This window comes from Hemicordylus capensis, chromosome 3, assembly GCF_027244095.1.
Source record: "Hemicordylus capensis ecotype Gifberg chromosome 3, rHemCap1.1.pri, whole genome shotgun sequence".
Taxonomy (NCBI): Eukaryota; Metazoa; Chordata; class Lepidosauria; order Squamata; family Cordylidae; genus Hemicordylus; species Hemicordylus capensis.
In genome coordinates, this window is record NC_069659.1 from 343,328,220 (window position 1) to 343,350,490 (window position 22,271).

General features: G+C 44.5%; 1 protein-coding gene across 6 annotated transcripts in view; it reads right to left on the reverse strand.

Annotated features, from left to right (window-relative positions):
• Positions 1–2,187: 2,187 nt before the first annotated feature.
• GNB4 (G protein subunit beta 4) overlaps positions 2,188–22,271 on the reverse strand; it is a 55,865-nt gene continuing 35,781 nt past the window's right edge. For 4 of the 6 annotated variants that reach the window (XM_053307363.1, XM_053307366.1, XM_053307362.1 and 1 more), the window contains exons 2-10: positions 19,578–19,687; positions 18,999–19,037; positions 17,745–17,851; positions 16,089–16,152; positions 14,546–14,708; positions 11,977–12,043; positions 11,672–11,873; positions 10,749–10,965; positions 2,188–8,961 (exon numbers count right to left, since the gene is read on the reverse strand). In XM_053307363.1, the coding sequence (XP_053163338.1) occupies positions 8,855–8,961; positions 10,749–10,965; positions 11,672–11,873; positions 11,977–12,043; positions 14,546–14,708; positions 16,089–16,152; positions 17,745–17,851; positions 18,999–19,037; positions 19,578–19,634 (1,023 nt within the window). In that variant the 5' untranslated portion in view covers positions 19,635–19,687 and the 3' untranslated portion in view covers positions 2,188–8,854. The remainder of the gene's footprint in view (positions 8,962–10,748; positions 10,966–11,671; positions 11,874–11,976; positions 12,044–14,545; positions 14,709–16,088; positions 16,153–17,744; positions 17,852–18,998; positions 19,038–19,577; positions 19,688–22,271) is intronic. The other 2 variants (XM_053307365.1, XM_053307367.1) reach the window with 1 other exon arrangement.

Sequence of the window (22,271 nt, forward strand, 5' to 3'; positions counted from 1 at the left end):
GTTTGGTCAAGTGGGAGTTTAAAACATTACTTCCTGACTTAACAGTATTGTCTTTCTAAGCTTAACTGTTTACTGTTGGGAGTCTCAACTAAATAAACTTCTAGATTTCTATGGAAGTAAAGTGTCTTGCAGTGTTTATAGCCTGCCTCATTGTCTCTCTATTCAAACCCCTATTTGGAACACAGGAAGCTGCCATATACCAAGTCAGACCATTGGGCCATCTCACTCAGTATTGTCTACACAGACTTGCAGTGGCTTCGCTAAGGTTGCGGGCAGGAGACTCTCTCAGCCCTGTCTTAGATGCTGCCAGGGAGGGAACTTGGAGCTTAGATGCTCTTCCCAGAGCAGCTCCATCCTCTAAGGGGAATCTCCAAGTCTCCCATCCATATGCAACCGGGGGGAACCCTGCTTAGCAAAGAGGACATCATGTTTGCTACCACAAGACCAGCTCTCTTATTGCTGGAGCTTGCAGATTAAGTGCTCTCTCTAAAGTTACTGCATCCACTGGATGACATAGGCTGCTAGCACAGATCTCAAGCCTGTCCTGTGCTAACCCTACTACAGTGTCCCTTTTGCAATTCTTCCCCCTCCTTTATCCAAGCCAACCTGCCATGCTGTGTGTTTGTGTGCAGGCCTCTTTAGCTAGCCCTTGTTTTTAGTCCCGGCATGGGTTATGCTGGTATAAACTAGGCAAACCTGGAGGTGTGCTGGCTTGTCTTTCCTTGAGAAATGCTTCATTGTATACTCACTATAGTTCAACTACACTGTGTGCATGTTAAAAGTTCATGTAGCTAAGCAGGTGTAAATGAGGGACAGCTGGTACATCCATTCTTTTGTGCAATGGGGAGAAAAACAAGGAAGAACCAGCTTGCGTCATGTCAAGCTGAAAGGAGATCTAACCGAGGCATAGTTTGCTCCCCCAGGAGAGCTACAGAAATGCTGCAGCTACACAGCTGGTTCTGTCCTTCGAGCTGTACAGTAGGGCTCAGCTGGATATACTGCACTACCTAGATATGGTTTTGAGGGGGGTTCAGGCTGTACATTCCCAGCTAGGCCCACTAGCCCTTGTCAAACTAGTTGCTTACACCCTTAATATAGGATCAAAATTTATACCTGTTCAAAAATGGCCATTAAGGCAACATAATTTATACAAATTATTGCAGACAATGAGTGGGAAACAGTGGTCCCTCTAATTTTTTTTTTCATTTCTGTGCAGAAGGAGTTTTGTTCCGGGTGGCAATATCAAGGCACTGTGTACACACATGCATACAGTGTGGGGCCTTCCTAATTCAACCTGAGTGGGATCTAAAATTAATTGAGTGGACATCAGAAAACCTGTGAGCACATGCAGGAACAGTGGTGGGAAACTACCTAAACTTTACCTAGGATTACTTGGAAGCGAATATGATGTATACAACATTAGAAAAGGCACAAGAGGCTACAGGCAAGACTAACCTTACAACAACTTCTTTTAGATAGCTGCTGAAGATTAACATATTCAAGTGGTACAATTACAAACATGTGAACCAACTGGTGGCAGTAGGTACACATAGTATGGGCGAGCAAGCAACCCATTTCACAAAGTAGGATGGTTCATTACACACATACCCCACTCTTCCGCCGAGTAGCTTATACTCCGTTCCCAGCTGATTCCCCCATCCAAGCACTTGGAGCCAGAACTGCTTGGCCTTAAATAGCAATCCTGTAGTGTGTGCCTTCAGGCAATGCTCTGGATGACAAACAGAACATCCGGACAAGTAGATGCTAAGCAGATATGCCTCCTCTTAAGCCACTGGTAAAGGACCGTAGTCCAGAGTTAGTGCTCAGGTCCCAGGTTCAAGCTGTGGCCTCTCAAGGATGTGCACGAACCTGTTCAGAGGCCCTTTTCGCGGCCTCCAAACAGGTTCGAACACCAGCGGTTCCAAGGCGGGACAAGCTTCTTCTGGTTCAAGGTGCGGAGGGGGCAGCATGGAGTATGCTACTGCCCCCTGGACTGGTTTTCAAGTGAGTGCCGGGGGGTGGAGCGGAGGGAGGGGTCATTGCACCCACCCGCTCCTTCATTATCAAACTCTGGAGAGCTGCTACCAGTCACTCAGTGGGCAATCATGTGAGCTAGATGGACCAATGGGGTTTGACTCTTTCTGAAGAAAAGGTGCAGGGGGGATGAAATACACCAGCCAGAGGAAGCCTAGTTAAAAGCAGTTGTTTATTGGTTACAATGTCATGTCAAGTCAGGGCAACATCTTTCACTGAACCACTGTACAAATACAAAGGAAAGAATCATGAGGAGGAAAAAAAAACCCTATAAACAGTTCATAGCAAGTTTTTTTTCCACAGGGAAGTCTTTATAGAACAGCACTGTTAAAGAACAAATGGCACAAGTCCCTGGGTGGTTTGTGTTTAATTGGGTTAAATAAGAGGATTTAATACTTTCTGAATACACAATCCAAGAGGCAGTGCAGAATCACTTGGTACCTGGAAATGGTTTTGGAAGATTTTCCTCATAAGAAGCTGGCAACAAGTGAAGGTAACACACACACACGCACACTCTGGATGTGAGACACTGGAATAAGTGGTTAGAGAAAAAGGAAAGACCATCCATTTCTGAAAACAATTAAGACACAGTTCCTTTGCGTGATGATGCAGTATACACACGTTTGGGTGCGTCGCAGCAAGGAGGAACCAAGGAGAGCACCATTGGGTTGTAAGAACAAACTGCTTGAAATATCTAGGATGCCCATACTAGTCAAAACCAAAACATTGTGCGGCACTAGGAAGTCAGGCACATTTAAAAATCGTATCGTAAGTCATTAGTAACACTGTTCACATACTCACCATAACATCACTGCGCGTTTAACAGTCGTGCATGTATTTTACACTTAGCAATTGGCTTAAAGGAGGAAAAAAAACAGGCTTGCAGCGCCTCAAATGTGGAAGAAGTCATTTGGGCAGCACGCATGCCAGGTTATTAAGGTAGAAGGGGTAAACAGATCCTCTGCTTCCGAGGTCAGAAATGGCCAACTGCCAGTTCTAACCATGGCTAGGATCCAAGGAGCCCTGGTCATGCTCTTCAAGTGCTTCCTCACACATGTGGAGGAGTCAGCGATTTGCCCTTCTGGCTACAGGCCTTCATGTTACAATGAGTACTGCTCAGGAGTGCCCCCCTCCCGGCAATTTTTATTTTTATAAGGGCTACCTTTTTCAAGAGAGGAGGCGGCTGCAAAGTGAATAGAGAAGGGTTTTGAGAACACTAAAAAGCCCTAGTGCATGTCCAGGGCTTTGGATCCACTCACAAGGCAAGTTGATCTGTAGACTCTGGTCACATGGTGAGCCCTATCCTCACCACCACAGGAAAGTAGCTGCCTGGGCAGGCTTAGCTTACCATGTGACGGAAGTTCACCAACAAGGTGCTGCCTATGCAGCTGGAGTCGTCATGTAGGATGATTCACACCGGTTAAATGGTTGCTTGTTCATAGCCCTGGGCATGCACTGCCGATCTGGACTTCACTTTTACTAGAAATGCTGCTGCCAGTCACTTCAATACACAAAACTACTCGAAACCAACAACTGGACTTACCTACCAACACCTAGCCACTTTGACATGAAAACACACAACCCGAACCCTGGTAAGGAGGGGGCATCTCTTTCTTGGAATGTGATTTTATTGTAGACCTTCGCTGTGGAGAAGTTTCAGAAACAGTACCAAACGTTTACAGTAAATATGTTAGGAAGAGATGCTTTGCCAAGTCAGAGACAATCCCTTTCCTTGGAGAAAAGATTGTTCAAACTCCTTTTCTGACTTGGCCTGGGATACTCATATAAACTGTTCTGCTAGGCAGACTTTTCTGGTAAGATGGAGGGGAGCCAATTTTCAAAAACTATTTTCAGCTTTTTTGTGTGTGACATTGTGATGAAAACCTCTGCAAACTGTTTCAACAGACTCTCCAAATCGCAACTCGCCCAATCCTAGCTCAGTCCCACTTTGGAAATCAGGGTGTAACTGACCATGTTGCAACTGAGAGAGATACTTCAGAACATGCTGCATTTTGTTTCCTCTTTGGAACTTATCCCTCTATACTAAAAATAAGAGTGCCAATTACATGGTGTTTTGGTTTCAGAACACATGGCCTCAAGTTACCAAAGTAGGCATTGTAATGCAGACAGTTGTGATGTATTTTAAATAAATGATCTAGTCTGCACCTTACACTCGCCACAATGATTAGCATCCATATGGTGAGCCCCGCCCCCCTTGTATCTTTTAGTATAAAACTCACCCAATGAGTTAAGGCCATCAAGTAGCGAGTTTCCCTGCACAGGCTCAGTGACAGGTTTCCCTACCGCCATCACTAGTGGTGACAACTTTCACGTCACTTAGAGCTGCCAGCAGGAAAACTCACAAAGGCGTCAACGTGTGGCAAGCTGTATTCAACAATCTGGCCCTGGGCAGAAAACAAGCTATGTTTGTTAACATACAGCCCAACTCAAGAATAATAAAATTTTCAGAGGAAGAGAGAAATTACGATACTGGGAAACAGCTCAGGTTTATTCCAAAAGTCGGTACAATTGTGGAGGCACATCCTTCTAGTATCTAAGTTCTAGGTTCAAACGAGTAAATGAAGCTGCCAAGGGAGAATGTCAGACACTGGCACTTCTCAAATCACACATCTGACAAGTGAAAAGGGAATGTGGTTTTTTCAAGTTAACTGTGTGGCTTGGGTGTCCTTGAATCTTCCTGCATCAGGATTACTAGGTAGCTAGACCTATCTTTCCGATAGCTGTCCTGCTCACAATAAAGCAAGCAGCAAGTTGCCGCTGGTGTGCATTCTGTGCAACAAGGCCAAAGACTACAGACATGCAAAATCAATATGCCACAAGTACACAGTTGTCTATAGCTGTGTGGAATGTGTAGACAAACACACAATCTCACTCAATCAGTAATAGCAGTGTGCCTTGGGAATCTACAACATGAAACAGCTGCACTTGATTTTCAGTTCAACCTTCTCAAAACCAATGTTTCATATGTAACCATTTATCTCCACAGAGTCACTCTGGGTGACTTCAAATGACCACCAGGAGGTCTAAGTGGGGGGAATGCTGGGAACCGAAAGCTTACACTCCTGGCAGGCATGACGTCTGAACCTGCCCAAGTTCAGTCCCCAGGATTCCTTCCCGACATGCTCCAAAACACCACCTGACTTCCGTAACCAAGATCTGAAGTTGGGCAGAGAATGTCGGGCAGAGTGCGATAACTAGACTTGGGCGGATTCAGACATCACACCAGCCAGGAGCATGTTCGTTCAGTTCCCGACATATCCCTGGCATTTCCCCCCACTTACAGACTTGCAAGCAGTCGTTTGAAATGGCCCTCCAAATCAACTCAGAGTTACTCTCTCAGATTAAAAGTTATCAGTGGAAGAGTTAGTCCTCATGATTTGGACAATCCTAGGAGGACAAGCAAGCCATCCTTTACAGGCTCATCTATGAGCAAGCTGCCAGAATGATCTGTTGAGCGAAACATTTTCCACATGTACTCAGCCCACAAGATGTGGAAGCCAACATATGTTGGTGACTGTATCTCAAAAAGGACATTATAGAACTGGAAAAGGTGCAGAAGATGACAACCAAGATGATCAGGGACCTAAAGCACCTTCCTGATGAGGCAGGGCTACAACATCTGACTGGGCCTTTTTAGTTTAGAAAAAAGGCAACTAAGGGGAGACATGATAAGAGGTCTATGTAGACAATTATGCGTGGAGTGGATAGAGAGAAAAACATTTTTCCCTCTCTCACAACACTTTTCCCTCTCTCACAACACCAGGGGTCGTTCCCATGAAACCAACTGCCAGGAAATTTAGGATAGACAAAAGGAAGTACTTTTTCACACAGCACATAATTAAACTGTGGAACTCTCTGCCATGGGATGTGGAGATGGCCACGAGCCTAGCTGGTTTCAAAAGGGGCTTAGATAATTTCATAGAGGACAGGGCTATCAATGGCTACTAGTCTTGATGGCTATAGACTACCTACAGGTAGATTCCTCCAAATACAAGGTGCAGGGGAGCAACAGCAGAAAGAGGACATGCCTTCATCTCCTGTTTGTGGACTTCCCAGAGACATCTGGTGGGCCACTGTGTGAAATAGGATGCTGGACGAGATGGGCCTTGGGCCTGATCCAGCAGGGCTGTTCTTATGTACATGGATGTGCAATGTTAGCTTTCAAATGGCACAAAGCATCTGTGATACGAATGGCACATTAAAAAAGCCCCTGAAGGCTGCATAAGGTTCAGTTTACAAGAACATCTATTCTTGCCTTCACAGTTCTTCTGCTGCTATTGTGTAGCTAGCAAACTGGAACTATATTATGTTTATGTTGAAAAGTCACATTCTTCCTACAGGTGTATGGCAACCTTAAGGTTATTTCAAAAGGAGTGTGTATGTTTTTACAAAGGAGACCAAAATGCCACCCCCACCCCCCATATGAAGGACTTCCTACCAAGTTCAGAATGCAGCTCTGGGGGGCACAAAGAACAAAGCAAAGACAATAAATGCCTGGTCGCCACATCCTCAGAACCAGATAACATCAATACCGAACCTGGACTTAATGCAAAAGGAGAAGAGTATGACTAGGTGCTTGCAATTTTGGCCTTGCGTATGTAAAAGCCATTTGTGCAGGAATGTGCTTCTTCACACATCAACATGTGCTAGATTCCTTTTAGCAGCTACAGCACTAAATCAACTGAGCTTGGCACACAAACTGGCACCTTTACTACTGCAAAACACAGACAAACTGGAAAGGCTGGAATTAGGAACAAAAATTCAGTTGAAACTTGACAAAACAGATGGCTCAGCAACAAATCTGTGCTAATATTGTTGTAGGTACTTCCCAGGGATATTTTAACTACAGCTTAACACTTTGGTAAGGGGGTATATATCACCTCTTTAACTTTCAGCAGCGGTCTTCCCACTGATGCATACTCACTAAGGACCGGATCCAAACCCATTCCCCAAATATTTCCATAAGAACCAGATTTACTAAGTATTTGCTACAAGCAGAGGGACATTTTTACCAGCACCAAAAATTTATCAGTAGCTTGTATTTATTTATTTTTTTAAAAAAAGAGCTGTTTCTGACCGACCAACCCCCTTGCCATTCTTCTGTGGACAGTTCTTAGGAGCTGCCGCTGGATGAACTTCCTTTTAAGAGGCTGGGAATTTAAAATGTACTGGCTCTCTCACTGCAATGCTCTTCTATAACTCCTAACAAAAGGCCGAGGATACAGCGACGAATGGATCAGGGTCTTACAATCCAGATACAAAATTCTAAAGAAACGCAGGATTCCCTAGCTAACACTGCCATGTCCTACAGTTTTGCCGACACACATGCCACCCGATGCTGCTATGGAATGTCTGGGTAACTCACCGTGCCACTCTGCATGAACTTGCAATACATCCTGGAGTAGCAGCCAATGACGAGACTAAGGGTCTACGCGCCAATTCGAATGTGAATGTGGCATGTGACCCAGCCCTCAGAAGACTGAACTACCCCAGAATCCCCAGGCTGGGAGGACTGTATATTTGAATGCATCCCTACTTGAAACATTCCTCTGCATGTGCAAATCCAGTATGTCCGGGAGAAGTTCTCTTCTTGACAGATGAAACCTCCACACATGCAGAGGAATGTTAATTCTTGAGAGGGGGAAGTGTATTCAAATGGACTGTGCACTCAGAGGCCAGACAGTTCCACAAAGAGTATACTGAATATCTAAAATCCATCTTAACCAAAACAGGGCAGGCCAATAGTTTTATAGCAGACCAGAAACTTCCTGTATATAATTATCTCATTTAAATTAATCCATCACTCACAGCTCAGCCATTTAGCAACAGCAGTCATGGTCCCCTCCACTTGCAGGCCAAGTCAATTCACTTTAGAGGCTGCTGAAAGGAAGCTCATAATCTCGGCACCAAAAATTCTCCACTCTTGATTACTTTTGAAGGATGCTTCTGAAGACCTATTTAACCCCTTAGTGCTTGGAGTCCCTGGCTGCCAATGGATTCATCAGGAACCACCAGCGTTAAGGGATCAAACCTCACATTTAAACAAACAGGTCAACGAGCAAGTAAGGCTCTAGGTGTCACAAGGAGTAATTGGGGCCTTTTTTTCCTTTTCCTTTTAAACATACACACATACACACAACAGATCGAGCAGTAATTCAAAACACCTTTGGTTATAAAAACCACAAACAGCTCATTGACTTCACACTTTATCTACAGAAAATTCACCAAAAAAGAAAAAGAAAACAACCCACATCTTTAGAACAGCAATCTAATTGAATCGCTGCAGAATTCAGGCGGAGGAGGAGACACATCTCAGGTTAAATGTAGAGCTATATAAATGCAGTTCCTTAAAAAAATGCAAACATTATTTCTTTACTTACAGACAAAATGTTACATGATTGGCTGCTATGTGTATATTCCGGTATGTACAAAAAGGGGTACAGGATTAGCAGGATTGGGCACAAGCAGGAATCCCTCCAGGGCAATTTAGCCAAACCTCAAAACACAAGACGGACTCTCTTTTAGCGCAAGTCGCCAGGAACACATGCTGCCCCACTCCCCCTTTTTTTCTTTGAGAAAAAAGAGTCACGGATTTCTCCCACCTGCCACTTCTTCACTTGAATTATGTTTTCAACTTCATTTACAGAAAGCCTATTTATGCAATTATCAGTGAGTAGAAAAACTTCACCTGTAAATACAAGGTAGAAATGTTATTTCACAGCAATAGGCTGCAGCATTGATCTCTCCAGATCTCAGTGGAGAAGGTGTGCGTGTCTGTCTATGCCATTGGGCTGCCAGATTAATTCCAAATTCTGAGAAAACTGTCCCAAGATCCTGTCGCGACAGCCATGCCATCATCAGTGACTCCTAAGCAACTGACTCGGTTGTCATGGCCAGCAAGAACACCTGGAGGTAAGAGTGGGGGAAAGAGAGGTTCGTGTTTATTTATGGAATCATTTCTACCCCAACCGTTCCGCTCCAATACTGACCCACCCAAGATGACCAACGGTGAAATAAACACAAAATCATAGAGCAAATTAAGCAGCAGACAAAGCGGCAAACTGAACTACAGCAAGTACCAAGTTAAATGCAGCCTCAAAAACAATACTGCACTAGCGGGATGAGAGTAGATGGAGCTCGACGCATTTGGTGGTGCTCAGCACAGCTGTGCAACTGCAAGCATGAGACCTTCTCCAGGACATACATGAGGAAGTGCAACCGGCTGTGCAATGATCAATTAGCACACTGCACTGCGCTGCACTCAAGACTCCACAATGTATTCCACTAGTGCAAGAACTAGAGCAGGGGTTCCCAACCTGGGAGCCTCCAGATGTCACTCCCAGCATCCCCAGTGATAATAAAAGGCCCCCAGGCTTAAACTAGAGGTGACTTGCTTCATGCAACTGCCTCATGCCCGTGCAACAGCACTGGGCGAGCACTACGCTAGTCTGGATACTGCTGAGACAAGAAGAGGGCCAGATAAAAATCAAACTGCACTTCAATCAAAAGCTGTCGGGACAAGAATGTTTTCAGAAGGCAGCAAAGGCCATCAGGTATGTGTGTATCTACTGAGGCAGGGAGTTCCAAAGGTATCATCAGGAAGCTTAAAACAGTCACAGAAACCCTTTTTAAAAATTGTGTGTCTCCTGATTAGTCACATTTATACACCACCCTTCCTCCAAGAAGCTCTTGGCAATGAAACCCTGCTAAATGAGTTAAAGTGACAGTTCTCCTTAGCAGGGAGGGAGCAACTGTCACTATCCAACCCCAGCACAGCATCCCTCCGATGGTTGTGGCTGGTGGCTACCGTGTGTTTCTTTTTGAATTGCGAGCCCTTTGGGGACTAAGTAAGGCTCCTCTGAGAACTCTCTTTTTGTTGAAAAGTGGCATATAAATATTATTATTAATAATAAAACAAAGACCATCACATCCTCACAATGTGCTAGTCTGGACGATAGCAGAGGCCAGTGTGAAAAGGGGTATGTGTGGGGGACACATCTTCCCCACACCACCCCCTAGCCATCTGGCACATCATTCCGTCCCCAGTCAAATGAGAGGCAAAATGTCCCAACTGCCCCTAAGTGTGCTACTTAAATACTACCCTGAAGTCGCATAGCATTTAAAATGCACATTTAGGGGCAGCTCCAGGATTCCACCCCAACCAACAGGACTATGTGGGGTAGAAGAGCGCGTCAGGGGTGTGCACCTCCTCCAGGGCCGACACTGAAAGAGCTGCTCCATTTGGCAGGGCACACCCACAGGCTCCCTGAGCAAAGAGGCACCATTCAAAGTAGCAACGCGCTTATACTGAGCAGGGGGAGAGCAAATGGCCCTATCCAACCCCAGCACAGCACCCTGGGTATTAGAACACCACTGGATGTTAGAACATAAGAACATCTCTGCTGGATCAGGCCCAAGCCCTATCCAGTCCAGCATCCTGTTTCACACAGTGGCCCACCAGATGCCTCTGGGGAGCCCACAGGCAAGAGATGAAGGCATGCCTTCTCCCCTGCTGTTACTCCCCTGGCAACTGTATTCAGAGGCATCCTGCCTCTGAGCCTGGAGGTAGCCTATAGCCATCAAGGCTAGTTGCCACTGATAGACCTGTTCCCCACAAATTTTTTTCCTAAGCCCTTTTTGCAAACTTTTTTGTTGAAAAGCCATATACACATCACAGTAGAAGCTGTAGTCACCTGCTCGTTCTCCCTTCAGCATGTCCCAGACGTTGCAGTTGAAGTCGTCATAGCCTGCCAACAAGAGGCGGCCGCTCTTTGAGAAGGCGACTGATGTAATTCCACAGATGATGTTGTCATGAGAGTACATCATGAGCTCCTGGTCTGCTCGCAAATCAAACAGCCGGCAAGTGGCATCATCAGAGCCAGTGGCAAAGGCGTGGCCGTTGGGGAAGAACTTGGAATTAAAAACAACAAACAAGAGTCACCCCACAGATGTAACAGGTTGGGGAAAAGAGAGGATGCCTAAAAGAAAAAGGATTAAGAGGAGCAGGCTAAGGAACTATCCTCCAAAAGGACTGCTTTCTGCGCTGGACTAGCAAAATCCATAGTGGATAACAATCACTTAAAAGATTTCTAAACGATTTGTGGTTTGAAATGATAAAAAATGAGACCCTTGGCACCTTAATTGGTTAAATATTATAGTTTTAACACACTTGCAGAATCAGAGTCTCTGTTAAAAAAATTTTTAAAACCCTGAAAATGTTTTCAATTGAAAAATCTTCCACTTGTTCACCAGTCTGAGGTTCAACACCAGTGTTTAGACCAATGAGAGACTTGGGGGCTAAACTACTGAACTTGGAAGACTGACAACAGGGGGGGAAAGCTTGATGATCCCCTTGACTAACTCGCACCAGTACCCAAGAGATAGCCCCTTCTAACTTGAAGGCCAATGAGAGATCTTCTTTCCTCCCAATCAAACTGACCTTTTGCTTCCCTCACAGAAGCTAACCAGACAATATTCTATTATCTTTCCAAGCGTTAGAATGATGCTGAATATTCCACAGCTCCACAATAGCTCCATCAACATCTAGGACTGCTGGGAGGGCGGTCATTTAAATCTCTCCCACGCCATAGGTTTGAGAACAACGTTGGTAACTTACACACACAGCATTGATGTCAGACACATGCCCTGTGAAAGACTGCCTGCACATTCCATCTCGAATATCCCAGAGCTTGGATGAGGCATCACAGGCACCCGAAACAAAAGTGCTCATGTCTGGACTTAGAGAAAGACTCATCACATCTCCAGTATGCCCAGTAAAAGCAGTAGTCTGTTGACCAGTTTCAATATCCCACAAAGCACTGCAAGGAAAAGACATATATTTGGACATGGCAGATTAGATACCTCGCTGGGCATCTTTAGAACAATCATGAAAGGAAATCCAAGCCCCTCCTGGAAACTCACCAGGTAGTATCTCCTGAGCTTGTGACTATTTGGTTGTCATCTAGAAAGCGACAACAGGACAAGTACCCTAAAAACACAGAATGAAAGTTGTAAATGTAAATTATTGTCAACTGCCCAGAGACTGTTTGGGGTGGTATAGAAGTGTGTTAAATAAAATAAAAAATAAATACAAAATCTACTACTTAGGAAAAGCAATCTAAAAATGTTTCCATTTTAAATCACATACACACAGGGATGTGTATGTTCTAGGATTTCAAATAAGCTGCAGAATTCAACATTGGGGGGAAATCCACCTTTTATTTAAAAAAGAAAATTTTATTTTCTTAAGACTCAGACGCTTCAAATCAGATGATGATTTTCAGGAGCCAGAGGAGAGGCCAAGTAGGTAACACAGAACCAGGCAGGGGCGGTTTGAAGGCAGGTGGGGTGTGTGTGTGTGCACGCACGCATCTTTAAGGGCAGGGGAGGGTGCACTTTCCCCTCCCTCTGCTCCCCCCCCCCGCCAGCTGTCACTTTAGAAAAAGTCTGGCGGGGGAGAGAGCGGAGGGAGGGGTAAGTGCACCCTCCCCTGCCCTTAAAGATGCACCACCCCACTTTGAACCAGTGGAACCACCTGCCATACGAACCATGAAGGGCCTCTGAACCGGTTCCTTGCACATCCCTAGTAGATAAATTAAAAGTATTATGGAATAGCAGCATCTTGACCATACTGCACCACACCGTCCAAGAGGTTTCAAGCAGCTGTCCCTTGGCCTCCATGCAATTCAAGCACAGAACTTTCTTCCTTTGCAACTGGAGGCCTATTCAGACATCATGCTGAACACTTGTATAGTGAGTGTACTGTGTACGGGTACAGATCTGTACACAGGAACAGTTCATTCACACATTATGTTGGACACAGGTCCATTCGTACACTTCCTATCTGTACCATGCATTTGAGGGGCCTGTACTCAGTTCACTTTTAAAATAAAATGCAGGCACCATCATCCAGGAAAAATGTAGAAGAGTACAGACATCTGTACACTCGTACAACATAATGTCCCAATAGGGCTTAGGTCTCATTAGTTAAGAGGACAGCTGATTCTTTTTAAAGAAAGCATGTGAATTAAGGTCTTCACTCAAAAATGAAACTAATTCCAGGTGGTGCAGATAAGATGGCTGGATGTGCAGAAGTGTTTGACAATAACCTTTTAAGAACATGTAAGCCATCAAGAAATACATTTAACAGGAAGGGGGAAACACTGCAAGCCTCACATGCTGGTGGGATCAACCCCTTCAGCAGATACCAGCAAGTGTGGTCTGAGCAGGACAGCCAGCCAAGGGGTAGGGATGTGCATGGAGCTGGCAGTCCCGCCGGTTTGACGGTGTCCAGCTTTAAGAGCAGGGGAGGGTGCACTTACCCCTCCTGCCACTTTGCCCCCGCTGGTGTCCATTTTTTGAAAAGCCCATTGGGGCAGCAGCCTACCTCCCTGCTGCCCCCATTGTCTGGATATGACCGGAAGTCTCCGACGCGCCTGCGCACACTGGCACAGGTGCGCACACATCACGCCTGTGTGTCAAGAGATTTCCGGTCGTATCAGGAAAACAGGGAGAACAGGGCACAGAGAGGTACACTGCCGACCCAATGGGCTTTTCAAAATAGGGACAACGGCAGGGGAAAAGCGGCAGAAGGGATAAGTATACCCCGCCCTTAAAGCAGCACCCCTGCTTCCTTCGAGCCTCCCCACTGTGGTTCTTTGCACATCCCTACCCAGGGGATAAGGATGGATGCTTACACAGCTACGCATGTAACTTCCCCAACACCAGAAAAGAAGAGTTACACAAAATGAATATAAGCACACTTCTACAATTCATCTAATTTATCCAGACTGCAGAATTCAGCTTTTCTTGGTGCAGACTTTAGGGTGGCCTGACGCCGAATTTTCTCCACACCCAAGCTCCCTCTGCTTGCTAAGTCTTGGGCAGAAGTTGACTGAAATTTTGAAAGTGAGAGAAGGATGGGGTTCCTCTCTGCAACCAATGCAGTGCACAGGGTAGGCACTGGATCTGGATACGGGGCCCCCTCATCAAACCCCTGCTTACCTATATAGCTTACCTAGTAACTTTTGGCAGATGGCACTCACTTAGCTCTTGAGATAAGATGGAAATTAGGGATGTGCACGAACCAAGGCTCATGCACAGGTTCAGCACTGTGGGGAGGGAAGCAGCAAGCGTGATCTTTAAAAAAAAAAAAAAAGTAGAGCAGGTTCCTTACCTGCTTGCCACCGCTGTCGCATGCAGCTTCCTGCTGTGCTGCCCCCCAAAACCCACACGTGGTGCCAGCATGCACATGGCATCCGCAGTTCGTGCACACCCCTAATGGAAATACAGCTAGCAGCTGTTAAAGCTAGAAACCTGGCTGTTTAACATGGAACCTAAAGAGCATTACTGATTCTCTCGGAACAGACTCTGCATCATTCTACACACTCCACTATTTGCTGCATCTCGGCTCTTTGCCTTTGGGGAACAACCCAAGTCTGGATCAGCCAGCATTTCATCAAAACAAAAGCAAAAGCAAAAGGCAGCTGACCAGTGTGGCCGGGTAGCTCTCTGCTCACTCGCACGTTGCCCTCTCTGGTCTTCAGGTTGTAAATAGAGCAGATGTTGTCCAATCCACCACATGCCACGTAGTTGCCGGACGGGGCGTACGCGCAGGTCATCACCCAGGAAGATCTCAAAGGAATGGCATGCATCTTCAGAGGAGGAGAAAGGAACACTGTGAGGCAGAGAGTAGTTGGGCCCTGCCCAGGGCCAGGCTTGTGCAAACCGGAGGGGGTGCCTGGCAGCTATGCACAGAGCCTGTTGCTGAGATGGGATTTCTACAGTTCACTTGACAATCCAAGTCAGACATGCGAAAGAAAAGCATAAGGAAACAAACAAGTATTTGGCTTGGTTTCTCCCTTGAACTGCAACTCCTTTGATTCTAGTTGGGTTCTTTCCCACAGTCCTAAATGTCAGAAGATCAAGAAGCCATCGACAGAACACGGCTACTGTTAGAAGGTACTGACGTTCTCCATATGAAGCAGCAAAGCTCTTTTACAGCAAACTGCTCAACTACTGTTTTCTCTTTCTTGGTAAATCCTGGAGTTACAAAATTCTTCAGTAGACCAGCGGAGCACAGAACCACAATAAGAGGCCAAATCAAAGGTTTTCTGACATGGCAGCCCATTATAAGCAGCAAATATGACATGCTGTCCAAACAGCACTGCCACCATTTCCCTCTGCTTTACACCAAGTACAGCATCTCCTACATCTCCTTCCCGATTGCCATGTGTCACGGGAGGAGTTGTTTTTTAAACTATTATTATTTAATCCCCACCACTTTCCTCAGCCATCAAGTCAGCATGGAAGATGGATAGATCTGCCAAATTGTAGCCATTTCTAATCTCATGTTTGTGACTCCAGGTGATACCAAAGATTTCCATAAGCCAGTGGACTCCTCCTTGGAAGTAAGCCACAACTGATGTTGCCTACCACTGAAAGAACATCGGGATGGTTGCCCCGACAAATCACACCACTAGCACATGGGGGGGGGGGGGCGCTTAGCTTTCGTAGTTTCATCTGGGAAACTTATGAGTAGAAAATACTTCAAAACACAAGGTTGTCTAACAAGCTCTTTTCAGATCACTATGCAATTTTTTTTGTTTTGTTTTAAGGAAACTTACAGCTCTCAAAAGGCTCATGCAACCCTCACCACCAGAAAACACCTCTCTAGAAGTAATGTTAACAGAGACCTGAAAGTCTGTCTTCTCCACACAAGTGAGCCACAGTTAAGAGCAATGAAATGAGATAGTCACCAAGATGCTTGGGTGAATAGGCTAGTTTTTTTAAAAAGAAAACATGAAAGCAAGACATCGAATTATACTGAAGCAAAAAAAGAAAAAAGATAAAGATAAAAAGGCAAAAAGATAAAAGCAAAAGAGCCAATAAAGAAAAACAGGAAATCAGTGCTTCAGGTAGCGAGAGAGGGTGAAAAACTGTTAAAAGTAGCAGTGGAAACAAAAAGCAAAACCCACCAGCAAAGGCACAGCAAAATGCCCAAATTACTTTTTAAAAAACCCAAAAAACTCTACCTTATTTGTTGTATAACTATCCCAAATAATTAATTTTCCATCTTGAGAAGCGCTCACCAGTAGCCTAAAGATAACCACAGAAAACACATATACACACACACACAAAAAAAGATTAGCAAGTTAACTTTGTGTTTTTCTAGGTTTGGTTTCCAAGTTGAAAAAGCATCATGTACAAGTGCATAACCATTCTCCAAAACCCGTAAATTTGTCTTTTCCTCTTAAAACAAGGAAAAAAGCAGTCATGAGGCTTTGGGCCATTAGTAGCAGATATCCAGGCTACAGGTTGCAAACTCAATCCCACTTTTCTTTTATTAAATCTTAGCAAAATGCCTGTCAATGTGTCCAAAGGAGTGGGGAGCAACACACTACCCTGTGTCAGAGGTAGCAAGCAAGTTTTCTTGTTTTCTGCACCCCTGCCTGAGGTGACCTCTTTTTCTCGTGGAGGGTGGGGACGTAGGCATTATACTACCTTCCAGTCTTGAGAAGAACAACTGAGAAAGCCCCTTCCTACAAAATGTTTCCTTCTGTTTCCTGGTATGACATTAGAAACAGAGTCCTGTAACCTGTCTTCTAAATATAGCAGTGTTTAACCCCAAAGAATAACTCACAGGACTCCTCCTCTATGGCCTGGTTCACCCAATAATTTGAATCTAGATTTAATGCAGGTTACTGACATTAGCATGATTCTGTGAATCCATGCCAAGGTGGTTTATGGCCAGTGAGGAATCTGATCCCCCTGCCTTGGCATGGGTTCACACAATCATACTGATGTCGGGACTCACACTAAATCATCAAGATTTGAATGACTGTATGAACCAGATCTACTACTACTACTACTACTACTACTAATAATAATAATAATAATAATAATGGATTTGTACAGAGTTTTGAGTATTCAAACTACTTCAACATGTATGATGTCATAATTCTTACAACCACCCTGTAAGGGAAGTAAGCATTATTTCCATCTTGCAGCTGAGGAGCAGTGTGGCTTGCCTAAGGCCACGAGTGAGTTCAGGGTGGAGGAGAAATTGGAACCAGGGAGTTCCCGGTTCACAGTTCAATCTCTTAGCGACTACATACACCAGTTCTCAGAAGCAAGAAGAACATAATATTCCAAAAACCCATTTAAATGTTAAGCCTTGAATATGTCGATACTGTTTCAGTTCCCAAAGATGCTACAGCTTATTGAGACTACAACAAATATTTACATACTGCTTTTCAACAAAAAGGTTCTCAAAGCAGTTTCCAATGAAAAAGAAAGATGATGGTTCCCTTTCCCAAAAGAACTCACAATCTATAATGAAACATAAAATTAGACAACCACAAACAGCCCCTAGAGGAATGCTGGGCTGGGGTTAGTAGGGACAGCTGCTTCCCCCCTGCGAAACAGAAGAGAACCACCATTTTGAAAGGTGCCACTTTGCTCATTTAGTAGAGATTAGGCAAGTCCAAAGGGGCCTTTAAGGCAATCTTCAATGTTACCAGTGGTTTCTAAAGCACACAGATTTGTTTTGTTTGCTATATTGTATAACTACATTTTAGAACTTTTTCCATATAGGTGCTCTTGTGGACTAAGAGGTAAAGCGCATCCTGAGAGTTTCCAACTATGAAAAGAAAGATCTTCTGCCTTGCAAGTCAATTGTCTGTACAAACCTTGAATCGGATCCCCAGTGCATGGCATAAATTTTAGCTAAATGGCCTCTCAGGGTACGTCTTGTACGCATCTGGATTCGACCCACTGAGTCAAGACTTGTGGTGATCTAGGCAGGAGGGAGGAAACTGTTATTCAAAACCTTCTCCCAGACAAAATAAGGATTCAAAACATTTGAATACTTAGGTCACTTTCACAAACAATGCTTATATCAGCATGTCCTTATTTGAAAAGGGGCCTGAATGATCTAGAACTGGCATCAAAGTTTCCAAACATGAGCCAGAGGTGACAATTAGTGAGATCCAAGGCTGTGAACGGATGCCATTGAGAAGCAGCTTTGACAAGGTGAACCATCCTGGAACCATCTCCAAGATGTTAGAAACCTCTAGGGAACGCTGCTAGCAGATCTTTAGGACACAGAACTAATGTCCTAGCAAAAAGATGGATACTATCAAAGCCTTGTGGGATGTAGAGCAGTGATTCACAACCTGGGGGATTCCAATTTCCAATAAATTGTAGCTGGGACTGATAAGAGTTGTAGTTCAGCAACATCTGGAGGCCCCCAGGTGGGGAACCACTCATGCAGAGAGCTACCTTGTTATTTTTAAGGGCTACTCACGAGGGGCTTACTTGTTCCCCAGGGTGTCCTCAAACCAGCAGCTTTCTACCCAGTAGTGTACCTATCACCAACATAATTAGTCCCACCCACCCCACCCAAATGGCCTAAATGAGTGGTTTTCAAGTTTTCTACTTTCAAGGAAAACTTTTCAAGTTTTCTCAAGCTGAGAAACCTCTGCAAATCAGCCACAGTCGTATACTGCAAAGGATTTTGGGGAGCATATTTTAGGGTGTACCATAGACATTCCCTATAGAAATTCTACAAGGTGTGAAGAGGCCCTGGTCTAGAGGCATGCTAGAACAGGTATTTTTAAAGTGCCTGCCATGGTGGTAACAGAACCTCTAATACCAGTACTAAAGCTATTTGTTCTGGAAAGTAAAGGGCACAATTCGCAGTGAATTTCTTTATATAAGCCCTTGTTGAAATTAAATGAACATGCAGGAGATACTCCCCATGGACTGCATCCAATATCTTTGAAGCACCTTAGGAACCTATCATTTTAGTCATCCCTAACAAAGTTAATGATACAAAAAGTGTCATATAATTTGCTTTTGTTTACAATGTTTCCTCCACCCTAGAAATGGAACTTATTGCCATGTAGAAATATCCTAGACGAACAACATACCAGAGAACATACCTGAGCAAGAGTTGTGTCGCTACATGCTTTTCTTGCATCCTTTAAAAGAAAAAGGGAAAAATTAGTCTGTAGAGACATAACTAGAATCAATACTGCAAGCCAGTTTGAGCCTATACCCTAGCTGATTATTACATATCTGTTATCTATTACATATTTTAAAGAGTTTGTGCAAAATAAAATTCTACTTCCTGATTACCTATGGACACCAAATTTTGCACACACAATATTGAAACTGAAAGTAGCTGAATGCACTACCTTTTACACCAGAATGTGCTGGGGAAAGGGTTTAACCCCCCCCCCCCCCCCCCGCTTTATCAGATTAAAACCCCAGACTCAGAGATGCAGGTTAAAGAAAACTCCGAGTGGTGGTAGCAAATATTGAAATCATGAAAGAGCTGTTCTGTCACAGCATGTAAGAAGGGGCCAGTTTTATAATCAGTAGAATCAAAGTGGTAAAGCTACCTTTTCCCATTGCCCTACTTCTCCCACTGCAAAATCTATGTGGTATGTGGGTCCCCACTTATCAGTATTTAGGGCCATCAGGAACAAACAAATGCTGAGAAGAATAAAATATCTTACTCGGATTTGATTCTGGAGTTGTTCTGCCTCCTGCCGTAACTGTTCTAATTCACTCATCCTCTCAAATGAATCTCTTTCCCACTGTTACAGTACTGGTGAAGGGAACTCTGCTAACAAAGGGGGAAAAGTACAGAAAATAAATTTCAACTCTATGGATATGACACCGTCCACCTCCCAACACATCATTGAAGCTGAAAATGTGACTCATTAAATATACTGCATTTTTAATAAGTAGAATTGTTGTTATCTTTGTGCTGTCCATCCCTTCTACTCTCCACAGTATCACTGAAGATATTTTACACCATCTCAACATATTTAAGCCTTCATGTGCTACATTTCAAGTGTTCAACATGCTTCACATTCATTGCCTTAGTAATTTTTCCAGCAATTCTGTAAATATAGGTCAGGATTGTCTCCGTGATGCACACCGAGCCGAGGGCATACTGGCTTGCCCAAGGACATCTAGTGAGTTCAGGACTTCAGAAACCAGTTGCATATAGTCTCAGTTTTGGAACCGCAAACCCAAGTGGGTCACTTTTCACTTGAGCGAAAAATTTCAGTGTATTTTTCATTTGAGTTTTTCTACACATATAAAAAAACCTTACATGTTTGATAAAGTATCAAAACAAGTAATTATTTGGAAGATGTCAAACATATATTTTTCTCTTACACACACACACACACGTCACTGTTTGTATTTGCAGTTGTTTGTAGCATCCATACAGATCCATTTTCATATGCATGTTTGTATTATGGTTTTTGATTGAGATTCCAGTTTGTGCTCTATCTTTAGAGAAGACAGGGAGCCAGCAACTGTGCCTACCTCCTCCCTTATGAAAAAGCACTTGAAGTCTTTATCTTCAGCTTGTTTTTTTTAAAAAAAAAACACTATATGAACATCTGGAAGCCAGTTTACTGTGACAGGCTTGAATGCTGTCAAACAAGATCAGACTGTCAAGAAACCCAGGCCTTTATCAGTAGAAACCTCTAAAACCACAACAAAGCCTTGAACTCAACCTGAAGTTCTACAGAGAGACAGGTAAGAGTCAGTCAGATAAAGCAACCATACTGTGGCATTCTGAAAAGGCTTCAAGGAAAGGAAGCCCACCAAGTATTGTCAAGAATAGCATTTTTGTACACAAGACTCTTCACCAACACGCTTCCTGCACAATTCAGTGGTTCAGTGCTCTATAAGATGAGGCTGAAAGGCCCCTCTGCCACAGCTATGCTACAAGTGGCCTGGTTTCAGCAGCAACATGCATCCCCTGGCCCAAGTACTGGCACACTACCTGTGTACAATTCTGGTCACCACATCTCAAAAAGGGCATTGTTGAACTGGAGAAGGTGCAGAAGAGGGCAACCCAGATGATCAGGGGCCTAGAGCACCTTCCTTATGAGGCAAGGCTACAACACCTGGGGCTATTTCGTTTGGAAAAAGACGACTGCAGGGAGACATGATAGAGCTCTATAAAATCATGCATGGTGTGGAGAAAGTCAATAGAGAGACATTCTTCTCCCTCTCACATAACACTAGAACCAGGGGTCATCCCATGAAACTGAATGCTAGGAAATCTAGGTCCAACAAACAGAAGTACTTTTTCACACAATGCAAAATCAACTTGTGGTATTCTCTGCCACAAGATGTGGTGACAGCCAACAACCTGAATGACTTTAAGAGGGATTTGGGTAACTTCACGGAGGAAAGGTCTATCATCGGCTACTAGTTGGGGGGCTATAGGCCACCTCCAACCACAAAGGCAGGATGCCTCTGAGTACCAGTTGCAGGAGAGTCACAGCAAGAGAGAAGGCATGCCCTCAACTCCTGCCTGTGGCTTCCAGTGGCATCTGGAAGAGAGACATTCTTCTCCCTCTCACATAACACTAGAACCAGGGGTCATCCCATGAAACTGAATGCTAGGAAATCTAGGTCCAACAAACAGAAGTACTTTTTCACACAATGCAAAATCAACTTGTGGTATTCTCTGCCACAAGATGTGGTGACAGCCAACAACCTGAATGACTTTAAGAGGGATTTGGGTAACTTCACGGAGGAAAGGTCTATCATCGGCTACTAGTTGGGGGGCTATAGGCCACCTCCAACCACAAAGGCAGGATGCCTCTGAGTACCAGTTGCAGGAGAGTCACAGCAAGAGAGAAGGCATGCCCTCAACTCCTGCCTGTGGCTTCCAGTGGCATCTGGAAGAGAGACATTCTTCTCCCTCTCACATAACACTAGAACCAGGGGTCATCCCATGAAACTGAATGCTAGGAAATCTAGGTCCAACAAACAGAAGTACTTTTTCACACAATGCAAAATCAACTTGTGGTATTCTCTGCCACAAGATGTGGTGACAGCCAACAACCTGAATGACTTTAAGAGGGATTTGGGTAACTTCACGGAGGAGAGGTCTATCATCGGCTACTAGTTGGGGGGCTATAGGCCACCTCCAACCACAAAGGCAGGATGCCTCTGAGTACCAGTTGCAGGGGAGTCACAGCAAGAGAGAAGGCATGCCCTCAACTCCTGCCTGTGGCTTCCAGTGGCATCTGGTGGGCCACTGTGTGAAACAGGATCCTGGACTAGATGGGTCTTGGGCTTGATCCAGGGCTGTTCTTATGTTCTTTGATACCATAGCTCCCCTTTCTAGCCCCTGTACAGCCCCTATGAACTCTGTGTGCTACTACAGAGGGAGC